This window comes from Notolepis coatsorum (genome assembly GCF_963971535.1).
Source record: "Notolepis coatsorum genome assembly, chromosome: 19".
In the NCBI taxonomy this organism is placed as follows: domain Eukaryota; kingdom Metazoa; phylum Chordata; class Actinopteri; order Aulopiformes; family Paralepididae; genus Notolepis; species Notolepis coatsorum.
In genome coordinates this window covers 43421503-43434255 of record NC_140183.1, presented here as the reverse complement: position 1 = coordinate 43434255, position 12753 = coordinate 43421503, and the positions used below count along the sequence as shown (strand labels likewise).

Sequence of the window (12753 nt, the reverse complement as noted above, 5' to 3'; positions counted from 1 at the left end):
AAGATGCAACACCGGGTTGACAGACAAGAGGTTGGTTTTCTGGCTTTTGTGTTGCTATGCGACTAGACATAAACAAACATGCGTATCCCATGACTAAAAATGCAACAAAAATACTTGCTTCTATAGCTATCTAGACTAGGAAAAGATAGATTGCCGCTAATCACAACATTGACGTTACCTGTAAAGGCAGCAGGCAGGGAGCTAGGCTTGAACCAATTAACCTAAACCAGCTTGATGCTGGTTATTATGCGTTAACGGTTCAAGATGACTTTGATAGACGGAAATGCAGTTTACACCTGGAAATATACAGATAGATTTCCGAACATACCAAGGGTAAGAATAACACCACACACCTGCAACCTTTACTCCTCTTGCTAACGTTAGCTATGGCCTTAATTATTATTTAACATTTCTCCCCACCAGGCAGGGCATCTTATACCTTTGGGAGACAGAGATATTGCTAAGACCTGCTTTCAAGAGATCCCCAGAGTAAGTCTTGTGTTGTGTTGTGTGTGTGTGTGTGTGTGTGTGTGTGTGTGTGTGTGTGTGAGAGAGGAGACACAAAGAGGTCTTCTATCAGACCTCTGTGACTGCCACCCTCATCCACAATAACCTGCAACAAGCATGATAGATCATTCACTTTTGTCAATTAAGATCAGATAAGTGCTATATCCTTGCCAAAGGATGCCCATATCAACTTGCATGTGGAACCAACCTTAATGGAAACATATATCCGTGCCTGGCCACACAAAGCTGTAGGCTAATGATGATAACTGACAGCCTCAGACATGTTCATAAACTTGTGGTCAGTGGCTTAAAGGAACATTTTAACACAAAGGAACATTAAACTAATTTACCAGATTTAGGCATAACTGATTAATTCTCTCTATGTGGCCAAAGTGATCTCTGCTCAGATATATCAGCAGTGGAAGGTGCCAATTTGGTAGGGCTATTATGTCATAATGACACGTAGCTCTACCCCAGTGGCGGACTGGGACACAAATTCAGCCCGGGACATTCAGACGCACCAGCCCACACACCGGCCCACTAGTGTTGCCACCTTTGACCAATAGAAATAAGGGACACCTATCATCGAGCGTGTGCGTAGCGCGCGAGAAAAACATTTGTGCGGTTTTGGGGCGTTTTTTTTGGGCGAAAATGGGCGGATTTTGTCACTATTTTTTTTTTTTTTACTTTATTTCGGTTTTAGGGTTAGGCTTAGGGTTATGTTATTTAATTATTTTGGGGAGCCAGCCCCCCAAACTCCTGAAATGCATAGAAATCTATGAAATCTAAATAAAACAATCTATGACATTTATATTAAAAAGAGCTAGCCCCCCAAACCCCTAAAATACATAGAAATCTATGCATTTTGGAACAGTTACTATATATAGTCAAGAAAGCATTTAGTCATACTTAAAGTTTAAAGTGCTTTATTTGCATTTAACATTGTTTAAATAAATTGGCTGAACTATAGCCTCTACTTGAGCATAATACTGTATGCATATAAAGTGCTGTAAAAACAAAGCCTGGGAACACTTTTACTGAAAGAGGACAATAATACAATGAAACACTTGTGTGACCCAAATTAAAAGATTAATAAAAAATAAAGTGCAAAGAAGAGTAGGCTCCTGGCTGCCAGGGCAGGTAAATAGAAATACTGACATCTAGTTAAAAACACAACCAGATAAATAAGATGTAATATCCCATACCGAATCAATCTCAGGAGATGTTTCAGTTATGAAGAACTGTGACACCTGTGCTTGGGTCCTTTGCGTTCTTATATTTCTGGAATATTGTTCTCCTGAGGCATGCTGTCTGATGTCAGTCAGTCCACCATGCGCCACAGAAAACACCTACATACTTTACAGTTTGCTTTGTAAACATCTCCACTGAGGCACGCTATTAAGCCAGTGGTTTGCCTCTTCCCACTCAGGTCTGTATTTCTGGAGGCGTTTTGTCTTTTTAGGATGCGGTGGAGTCACACTGTCTGCTGTAGACATTTTCAAAGAGTCTTCGAAAAGAAATCACGCAGCGCGCAGACGGAGGATTGGCACAACGGCACAGAACTCTTCTTAGCAACGTGAAAGCGCTAATTCTCATTGGTCGGTGAGCTGCTGAGTGCAAGCCCATCATACCAGAGTTGCCAAGTCTGTTTGTTTTCGGCAACTTTTGGACACAATTTTGCTTGTTTTTGTAGGTCGGCTGGCTTATTTCTCTCACTAAACTGGCAACCATAAAATACGGGACAAAGGGCGTCCCGTATCAGTTCAATACGGAACGCGTCTTTTAGTTTCCAATTACGGGACGATTCCGTATTTTAAGGGACAGGTGGCAACCCTACGGCCCACATTAGTGGCCCACACACTGGCCCACACACTGGCCCACACACTGGCCCACACACTGGCCCACACACCGGCCCACACACCGGCCCACACACCGGCCCACACACCGGCCCACACACCGGCCCACATACTGGCCCACACACTGGCCCACACACCGGCCCACACACTGGCCCACATTAGTGGCCCACACACCGACTCACACACTGGCCCACACACTGGCCCACACACTGGCCCACACACCGGCCCACATTAGTGGCTCAATTTTTTTTATTTATTTTTTGGACCAGCCCACTTTGGTTCCGGCCCATCGGGATTCGTCCCGAACGTCCCGATGGCCAGTCCGCCACTGCTCTACCCTCACTCTATTTTGAAGAACCACAACACCTTGATCATCTCTTGAACAGCTTCCCACTCTCTATCGCCAGGTAACAGAGTAACCATTAGTAAAAGCTCAGCCCCTCTCCTCCTTGAGTGTGTTTGGAAGGCGTGGCAACCTTTGACTGGCATTGTCTGACACCCACCCTTTTCACCTCAGTGTAGTCCTTTGTAAAGTAGGAAGCTGGAGCATGCACAGTAGTTTAGGGCTATCTCTGGCCTGACAATATATACAAAGTCGGCTGTGGACTCATTTTACTATGTAGTAAAGCAACTTTTCTTTAAGAGAGCGACTCAGAGTGGAATGATCTTTTAAGGAATGCAGGCCTATAGCAAATGTTCTATAAGAGAGAGAATCAGAGTGGAATTATCTTTTAAGGAATGCAGGCCTATAGCACATTTTCTATAAGAGATAGATCCACTGTGGAATTATCCTTTAAGGAATACAGGGCTATCAAGGAAAGGGGACAAACAGCTTCCAACATTTTGTAATGGGGGGCCAGGCCATGTGGTGAAGACAATGTTTTCTGTATCCATAAGATGTCCTCAAAATGTATTGAGCCAAATATTTGAATTCTATGTGACATATCTATGTGATTATATCACAGATTATGATCTGTGGATTTAAACATGTGCATGTGTTTGTTTGTTTGAGAGAGAGAGAGAGAGAGAGAGAGAGAGAGAGAGAGAGAGGAGGAAGACTGAAAGGATAGGGTTGTGCGTGTCTGTCTATTCACGTGACATATTGATATTTTTACCTTTCAGCCACCCACCCCAAAAGCAAATGATCCAGATATTGCCAGTACCATTGTTCATGGATTCAGTGTCAAAGCTTCCCATTCTGTGAGTACAGCAGGAACGGCCTTCTTATAGGCCAAGTGAAAACAGTAACCATAACCTTTGGATGTTATTTTTGGATATTGTTAAATGTATTGTTCCGATAGGGAGGAAGCTGGCTAAATCCACCACGAAAGACACTCTTTAAACAGAGGTTACATGAGCTCAGTGAGGCTGTGTACGCCTCCAGTCAAAAAGCCCCCCTTGGCAGGTCACATGATCAAAGCATTGGACTTCCCATCTGGTACGACAACAAAGCCACAAATGTTGTTGTGAAAGCGATTAAAGGTAACCACCAAGGTAAGTACAAGACCAAATAAATGGCACTGGTACTGTACACACAAACTTGACCATACTAGGAAAAACCTAGAGGTTGAGTTCCCAAACCCAAGGTCTGCTTGAACCTGTGCTCCTTTGTGTCCAGGTATAGATACAGGTATGATTGTTAACCCCCCTAAAACGGCAGAGCAGGTGGAGGAAGAGGCTCATGAGGGACACCAGGCTTATATTCGTAGCCACGGTGCCTACTTTGTTGGTAAGAGGGCCATGGACATACAGTACATTTAATTCAGTACTGTGTACATCATTGTTTTAGCAGGCACGTTTCATATTGACAATGACAATAGCTGGGAAAAGACTTAAAAGAAGACTGGTAAATGGTGGTCATGACTGGTGGAAATAGTCTACAATAAGAAGGTTCTAATAGTAGTCGACATCTTCTCTTTTTAATGAGACCTGTGCTGAATGCTGCTATGGCTGTTGGTGTAAAGTCACACTGGAGTAGTTCTTGTTTGTTTTGATTTTAGAAAGTTGTATAAAGTATCACTCATTGTTTTTTCTGAATCAGCCATGTTGCTTTGTTGCATGACAGGTGAACGAATCGACAGGAAGTACAACTGGAGTCACTACAGTAAAGACAGCAGGTTTGGGGTCCCCACTCCCCATTTCAACGACGGCCGCTGTATCTCCAAATCTCTCCAGTGGCCGTGCGACACGGACAAGTGAGTGCATGTTTCAGTGGATAGTGTCTCACAGCTCTACTCAACACCATGCACTCTTTCAACTTAGATGCTAACAGTGGCATCAGCCTAAAGTGTTTGTGTATCACTATCCTAATATAAGATAAGATACTCCTTTATTGATCCCCTTGGGGGAATTTGGGCATCATAGCAGCATGGGGGAGGGGTGGAGGGGAGGTAAAGGTATGGGCATGGTAATAGTAGAAAGACATAAATATAGGCAATAAAATTACATTTCTACAATTACATTTCTATGAGGGATTACAGTGCAACGTTTGCTTCCAGGAGGTATGATGACTTTCGGGAGAAGACGCAGAAGCAGTGTGGCAAAGTGAATGACCCGTAAGTAATTCAGATGAGGTCAGGTTTTACCCAACCAATTCAGTGCCTTCTGACAACTCATATGGAAGCTATATGCCATAGATTTCACTCTCATGGTAGCGAATTACCATTAATTGTCTCATTAAACTCTCCCCTTTAAAGGATAGCAAACACCCTGAAGGTTCCACCAGACCACGCCTTTGGAATTCACATGCCTCCAGATAAATTTGGTAAAGGCCAAATATTTTATATAACATTAAAACTGTGGTAGATCCACTCTATAAGCTACATATTTGAAAGGCTATCAGCAAAGATATTGTATTCTGAAAGAAAAAATAAATCACTGTGGTTATTTTCAAGGTAACGATGATGATGTCACTGTCCTCCACAGGAGCTGGAGAGTTGGTCCACGCCACAGAGCCAGGCCACCACCAGAGAGGCAGAGAGAGACCGTGCAGCCTGGTCAATGCAGTGCGTCGACACCTCAAGAAGGTCAACTTCCAAAACTTCACCTCCCTGCTGCAGGCATTCAGGCATTACGACAAGGTACGTAGAGCTGTAGTCACTGACCTTTTACACTACGGCACTGATATGTACTGCACTGGCTCATTTAACTCTTTCACATTGGACATTTCACGTAACTATTGACCTTTTCAGTGGAATTGTGTTGCTAGGGAACAGCTTAGGCCTAAATATATTTCCTGTTTGCTATTGATATGAGCAAACACTGCAACAGGAAATAAACGTGAGCCCATTTAGGATGTTTATTGTGAAAAGGTCTATATTAAATGCAAATAGACAAGATGCGCACAATCCAGTGCGATTTGCTTCAGCAGTCTGGCAAACCCCTTCATATTAATTACCATCACATTCACATGACTGCCTGATTATATACAGCAATTTGATGCTTTATAGCATACTATAAAGGCTGCTTTACTATTGCAACCATGTACTAATGAGCAAGTTAATTACATGTTGATTATAATGTTTGACATGTGGCTTTGATATGACCCTAACATAGGCTTAGTATTAGTTAAACAGTAATTACAACATTATAATCTAAATATTTCATCAACATGTGTGTATAAGTGCTTGTAAAGTCCTTTCACTAATATATGGTACTACCACCAAATTCAGACAAATTCAATCAAAACAGCATGGTGTGTGAATGTTACTTGACAGAAGGGTAAGGGTGTGATTGACAAGGAAGACCTACAGGAAGTGTGCCGTCAGTTCCGACTGGACCTCCAGGGGTGGGTGCTGGAGGACCTGATGGACTACTGTGATCTGGACAAGGATGGAACTATCAACTTCTTGGAGTTTGCTAATTTTCTCAACTGGAAGGACAGACTGCCCATTGGTACACTGGACCAAGCCATCATGACCAGGGGTCAGTGCTGTTACTGGAACTAAGTACCCCTTATTATAATAATTAATCATATTTATAATATATATACATTTGAAAATGTGTCATACTGTACCTCTCAATACTGTATCAAAGATTCTGGTGGAATGGTATGGCTACCACTATTAGTCATTGTTTATGATTTTGAATTACATTTGTATTTGTATGTGCCAAACCAAGCAGTGCAGTATGTTATATACTGTATAATTAGAGCTCTGTAGTATGAATATATTCAAAATCCCTTAATAATAACAACCTATATACAACTTTTCTCACTTAGAAACCATGTTGTTTGCCAACAAGAAGTGTTATCTACTGTATGATGTCTGTGGTTTGAATATTTAGTACCGTCTCACTCTGCAGGGGTGAGTTACTCTAGTGACTTACTCTACAGTCTGACTCTAATGTCTTTAGCCTAAATGTACAAATGCCATTTTTGGACTAACTTAGTCTCACCCCATTAGAAGTAATGAGCATTGTCTGTGTTAGCAGCGACTGAGGCTAACGGCTAATTTATACGTTTAGCAGACAACTGTCCTCTGACATAACGTACAGTAGGACAAAAGGCCATATAATCAGCATTTTGGTCCTGGGCCATTGGCATCACTTTTGAGGCGTCACATACCGGCTGGATTTAGTCAAAATTTTATGTGTTGCTTGCATTGATTGGTTGACTGGATAAGTGAGCAGGGTTCTAGAGCACCATATCTGCTTCAGTCACAAGCAGGTACTTGTCTTGGTCTTCTTAGTCACACTGATTGGATGAACAATTCATATTCTTTGTATTTATAATAAAAATACATTTAAAATTCCTCCTCGTGCAAAACAACTAAATAGCCATCATCACAACCTGTAGCCACTGGCATGGGAATGTTTCTCAATAGGCTAATATCAGCTGTAATTAGAACTCTTTGGCTAATATCAACAAACAGCCGTCAGCTAGACTGTTTCACTGGAATTCTGTTGGACCCAAATGTATTTCCTGTCAGTTATTGCTTTAGCAAACATTGCAACAGGAAATTAACCTGGCCCTTTTTAATGTTATTGTTGTCACTTTGAAACCGTCTATAGCCTGTGCATGTAGTTGCTATGGAGACAGTGTGCATCAAAGTCACAGTAGTATAAATGCTCAAAAAGCTAGTGGAGTCGTGCAACACTAGTGTTGACAGTGATATGAAATCGGCTTAATGCTGGAAGTGGACAAGGATGGAACTATCAACTTCTTGTAGTTTGCTAATTTTCTCAACTGGAAGGACAAACTGCCCATTGGTACACTGGACCAAGCCATCATGATTAGCGGTCAGTGCTGTTACTGGAACTAAGTACCCCTTATTATAATAATTCATCTTATTAATATATAATATATATATACATTTGGGAGGAGGGGAGGTAAAGGTATGGGCATGGTAATGGTAGAAAGACATAAATATAGGCAATCAAATTACATTTCTACGAGGGATTACAGTGCAAAGTTTGCTTCCAGGAGGTGTGATGACTTTCGGGAGAAGACGCAGAAGCAGTGTGAAAATGTATCATACTGTACCTGTCAATACAGTATCAAAGATTCTCTCAGTTTAACTTTAATGTTGCTCTGTTTAAACCATAGCTGTCATATGTAACAATGTTCTCATTGGCAATCAACATGATTGGTAAGAGCGAGAAAAATATACTGACCTTCCCTTTTAAAGCAAGTATGACCAACTCATCCATCAGACATGAAGTCATGACCGAGACTGCACCACAATTACAGTGTGAGTTCCTCAGTCTGATGCCATTCCCATTACCTTCTCCAGAGCGCAGGTCCAGCACAGCCCCAGTTAACATGCACAGGACGCCGCCGTCAGGCTCGCAGTTCAGGGCCTTGATTAAACAAGAGGACCTGGAGCCTGTAAAACCAGGCAGTGCACTGAAGACCCCTAGGACCCTTAGCCGACCCCAGATAGCCCCGGACCACTTCTCCACCTCCTCCTCCCTCATCCGGGCAGTCGTTGGTGGCCCGTCTACGACAAGTGAGTTGGGGAGGGACGTTTTTCTTTGTGCACTGCATCAGTATCGACGGATTGTCTATGTTGCTACTATGCACTCAAGAGTGTTGCACACAAGTTTGGCACTGCTAGACGAACAATACCACTTACCCTTAGCCGCTAGAGGCAACCCTCCTGCTGACTTGTTGTACACAATTAGTAAGTTGCCTTGGGTAAAGCTTTCGCATTAGCTAAATGACTAAATGTAAATGGGTGCTTCAGAAGTCAGTCTTTTGAATGTTAAGTGTTCTAGGACACTATGGCACATGAAACCCTCTTAAAACGTGTGTAATCATTGTAAACATCAATGGTCATAATGTTTTTTGCGTGGGTGGCTGCACGGAGCTATAGATAGAGGGCCACACTCAACGGTATGTATCCGTTATCTCTCTCTCCACAGACTACCGTACCTATGGGATTCCCACAGTGCGCACTGACCGGCCGACCCCGCGGGTCAAGCGACTCAGTGACACCACTAACTACGGCGAGCAGGCCACAGCCGCTGACCTGCTGCACTCGGCCCTGCACTCCCTCTGGGGTGTACACGAGGAGCACTTCCTCTGCCCACGCACCAAGGAGGAGGTAAGCAACATGGACAGAAAGAGCTTACACTATACAGACCACCAGTGTTTCCAAACTGTTTTGGGCAGGTGAGCTGATTCTGTGGCCAGTTGACCCCGACATTTAAAAACACATGAAAAGTATTCACATACTGACGTTTGCGGTTTGACGGATAGCAGTAGTTTTTCCATAAAAAAATCTGATAGTATGATGATTTTTTATTTAATCCCAAGATTGGGATTAGCTGATATAGACTCATCTATTGCAATCATGTGTTGTTTTGTGCTGTATTAAAGGAACACACCAACATTATGGGAAATTCGCCTACCATCTTCTCCAAGTCAGACAAGAAGGTAGATACCATACTCTGTGTGTACAGCAGAAAGCTATCCGGCTGCAAGATAGCCTAGCCAAATGAATGGAAGCGGATATGGACCCAGCTAGATAGCTGTTGGCCAAAAACACCTCTCCCTTTGTGCTATACTAGGCTAGCTTGCAGCAGGATAGCTTTCTACTGAACGAGGAAATTGGTATAAACTGGAGAAGACGGTAAGCACATTTCCCATAATGTCCCATAGTGTTCCTTTAAAAGTCAAACTGTAAGTTATAATTCAAAACATGGAAACAGTGGGAATGTAAACAGAACATTCAATATGTATAGGATTTTCAATCATTGTGTCTGTTGCAGGGCATTCTCGTGTTATAAACGTCCTATTTTGATATTTTTGTACTTATTTTGAAATATAGTCCACCAATATGCCATATTTAGTTTATTAATAAGTGATGTTTTAAAAACAATTAACTCAAAATATGCATTTAAGTAGCTGCTTGTATTTGCTTAAACCTAACCTTTTCTAAGCGTTACGTTTAACCACTCCTAACCTAACCTTAACACATTCGGGGCCATTGGGGCCCGTCTAATCCCACTCTATGAGGCCAGCTTTTCATTACAAGTTTTCACTGTGCGTGAGGTTGTTTGTAGAGCTAAATCTATATTTTATATATGTGTCCATTGTCGTTGTCAATTGAGAGTATAAACCTTCCCTTCAATATGCCAAGACATAATTTTTTTATCAATACGTTCCCGTTTTATAGCGTCGTGAATATGAACTATATACCACAATGTTCTGGGGTAAAGTCCTGCAAAGCTAGTTATAGGGCGCTAAGCTAATAACGTTAAATCGATTGGCGTTTCGGCCCTACACAAGCTAGAGTTAAAAATCAAAATGCATATGATCGGTATCATGTTCCACCATGAATGCATGAAAGGGGGGGGGGGGGGGGGGGGCGGACGAAGTCGTTTCTGATTATTGATTACCGATAAGGGCATTCGTTATTGCAACATCATACGCTGACCGGGTGGATGGCTATGAGAACAAGGCCCGATCAGACTGAAATTGACGTCAAATCGCTCTTACCTGTGGCCGGTTGGATTCCAAAAAGAATTTCCCAGTTATTTGATCGCCATCTGGTAGATCGATATGTCCATTGGCTGATGCTATATTCCTTTACTGCATACTGAATTCGCCGTCGCAAAAAGTATTCCAGGCGATCTGGTAAAGCCATAGCTTTAGGCTAACAGAAAAGCTAACCCGGAGCGGAAAAAAAGTTACACCCGGTCTGCAACAGGGGAAACTGCATTATCGAGACAGCACCAATACCAGGATCTGGCCGGTACTGCACTTTCGGAGTCCCGATATGCCGTTTCCAGCCAAAATACAGCTCTGTGACATTGAGTAGGATATTAAAATGGAATAAAAGCAAAACCGAGTGGTAACACGTATATACGGGTCGGGTGGGCCTCTCTGGCAGAGAGACGTAAGTTGCATTGCAATCTTTTTATCTATAAAGCCATAATTAGAGATTGTCCAAATTATATTAGTTCTTTATTGGAATGGACCACTGGACCCTGTCGTACACAATCCAGTTTTTGGCTTACACTTAGAGTGCCTAGAGTTTGTACTGAACTTGGTAGATCTGCTTTTGGCTTTTTTGCCCCTACATCATGGAATACCCTGCAGGAAACACTGAAACTAGACACTCTAGTGTCTATGGGTCGGTTTAGAACCTTAATGACCAAACAGGTCACCACAATATGTAATTGTTTTTAAATTATTACCTGTTTTAATTTTTAGCTATTTTATTCTTTTTAAAAGATTTTTTATTATTTTGTTTTAATGTATTTTAAAATGTGCTCTCAATTATTCTGATTGTCTGATGTCTTTATATTTATGAACACACTGTGACACTTGTGTATGTAACATCTCGACGGCACTGTAAATGAGTTTAATTACTCAGTGTATTATCGAGTATAAATAAAGATTGAATGAATATACGTGGTTGGCCTTTTAACACATCTTGCGCCATTCACGTTGTACGACATATTTCAAGTTCATGCTAATTCTGCCAGATCACGGCGTACAACGTTATTGAGATAATATTTCATATTTTCGCCATGTTATTCATATTTCCCTCACGGAGCCTTGTCTGATGCAGTGGAACTCGGCACAACTCTGCAACGCTTCAATACTGCCACCTGGTGGATGATCGGCGAGTTGCCAAACCGGAAATGGCCGGTTGGATATCGGTGTGTCTCCTAAATATGTCCGGCCACTCGCATATCGTTGCGGGACTGTAGACACACGCCGTGGATATGGATCGCTGCCATAACTCAATAATCGACATGATTTGGGCTGTTATTATTATTATACAAACCGGAAATGGATCGACTCGATCCCCATCAAATAACTGGGATCTTTTTGCTCCAGTATCATCGCCCAACGGTAAGAGGAGGCTGCCGTGACTTTCAGCGTGAGTGTTTATTATTATCCATGCAAACTGCTCTGATCTATATATCACCCATACCACATAAAGCATTCAACGACGATCACGGAATTATAAACGACCCCCCCCCCCCCTCCGTTCACCCGCGCATGATCAGTCATAACGTTTAGGACCATGTACCGTTGAAATCTTTTATATAGCGTGGATCGGCAACAAACGGCATTTGATAATGTATATATGCATTTATGCCTATATCTCACGTTCTAGGAATTACTGCAGAAAACGATAAAAACATATTCATAGTCTAGACGGTATTTTCGTATGAATGTGTGAATGAAAAAGTTAAATGTTCCTACATCCTGAACGATAGATAATCGATGTTGAATGGGCCATAGTATTGTCAATTTAGCAATACAATTTAAAAAGTTATAGCCCTGCAAAGAAGGTGAACATCTCCATAGACTTACAGTGCTGGCAGAGAATGGTATAAGATGATCAAACTCCGTGGCAGTTAATGTGTTAAGGATGGTGCCCAATCACGTATTTATACGTGGTTGGCCGGCTTTGGCCGCGAATCGGCTTGACCCTAACAAGGAATGCGTTAGGTCTCTCGACGTGAGACCCAAAACATCAATAAATAAAAATAAACTAAAACTTGCTGGTCGCCTGCCATTCCCTCCACAGATTGCAGAGATCTTCCGGAATGTGGGCGTGAATATTTCCGGGGAAATGTTGGAGGCGGCCTGGGAGGAGGCGGCCCTGAGGCACCCAGCTGGGGAGGTGTGTGTCGACATGTTCCGCCATGTTCTCCATGAAATGAAAGCAAATTAGCTAAATAAAAAAAGTATTTCTACACAGTGTTTTTGTCCACCATAGGAATCTACATTTCAATTAAAACTACATGCAATTTTTGTTTTTACATATTTTTGTTTTACATATTTGAAAACATCTAATTGATCAAGTCAGCATTTTCAGTGTTTAATTAAGGTTTCATCTTTTATTTTTGGAAGTGGTGTGTTTTCTTATTGATATACGTACGATGCTGTGGGGAAAGAAATCTGTTAAAAAATGTTATTGATTTC

The 12753-nt window shown here is 42.0% G+C and overlaps 1 protein-coding gene across 1 annotated transcript; it reads left to right on the top strand.

Annotated features, from left to right (window-relative positions):
* Window positions 1–3716: 3716 nt before the first annotated feature.
* On the top strand, window positions 3717–12502 carry efhb (EF-hand domain family, member B; the record flags this gene model as incomplete). Its single annotated transcript, XM_084336628.1, has 10 exons — window positions 3717–3801; window positions 3982–4092; window positions 4429–4558; window positions 4862–4918; window positions 5060–5127; window positions 5289–5443; window positions 6080–6287; window positions 8096–8311; window positions 8727–8908; window positions 12356–12502. 10 exons carry the CDS (start codon window positions 3717–3719, stop codon window positions 12500–12502), a joined length of 1359 nt encoding a protein of 452 aa, XP_084192754.1.
* Between the last annotated feature and the right edge of the window lie 251 nt (window positions 12503–12753).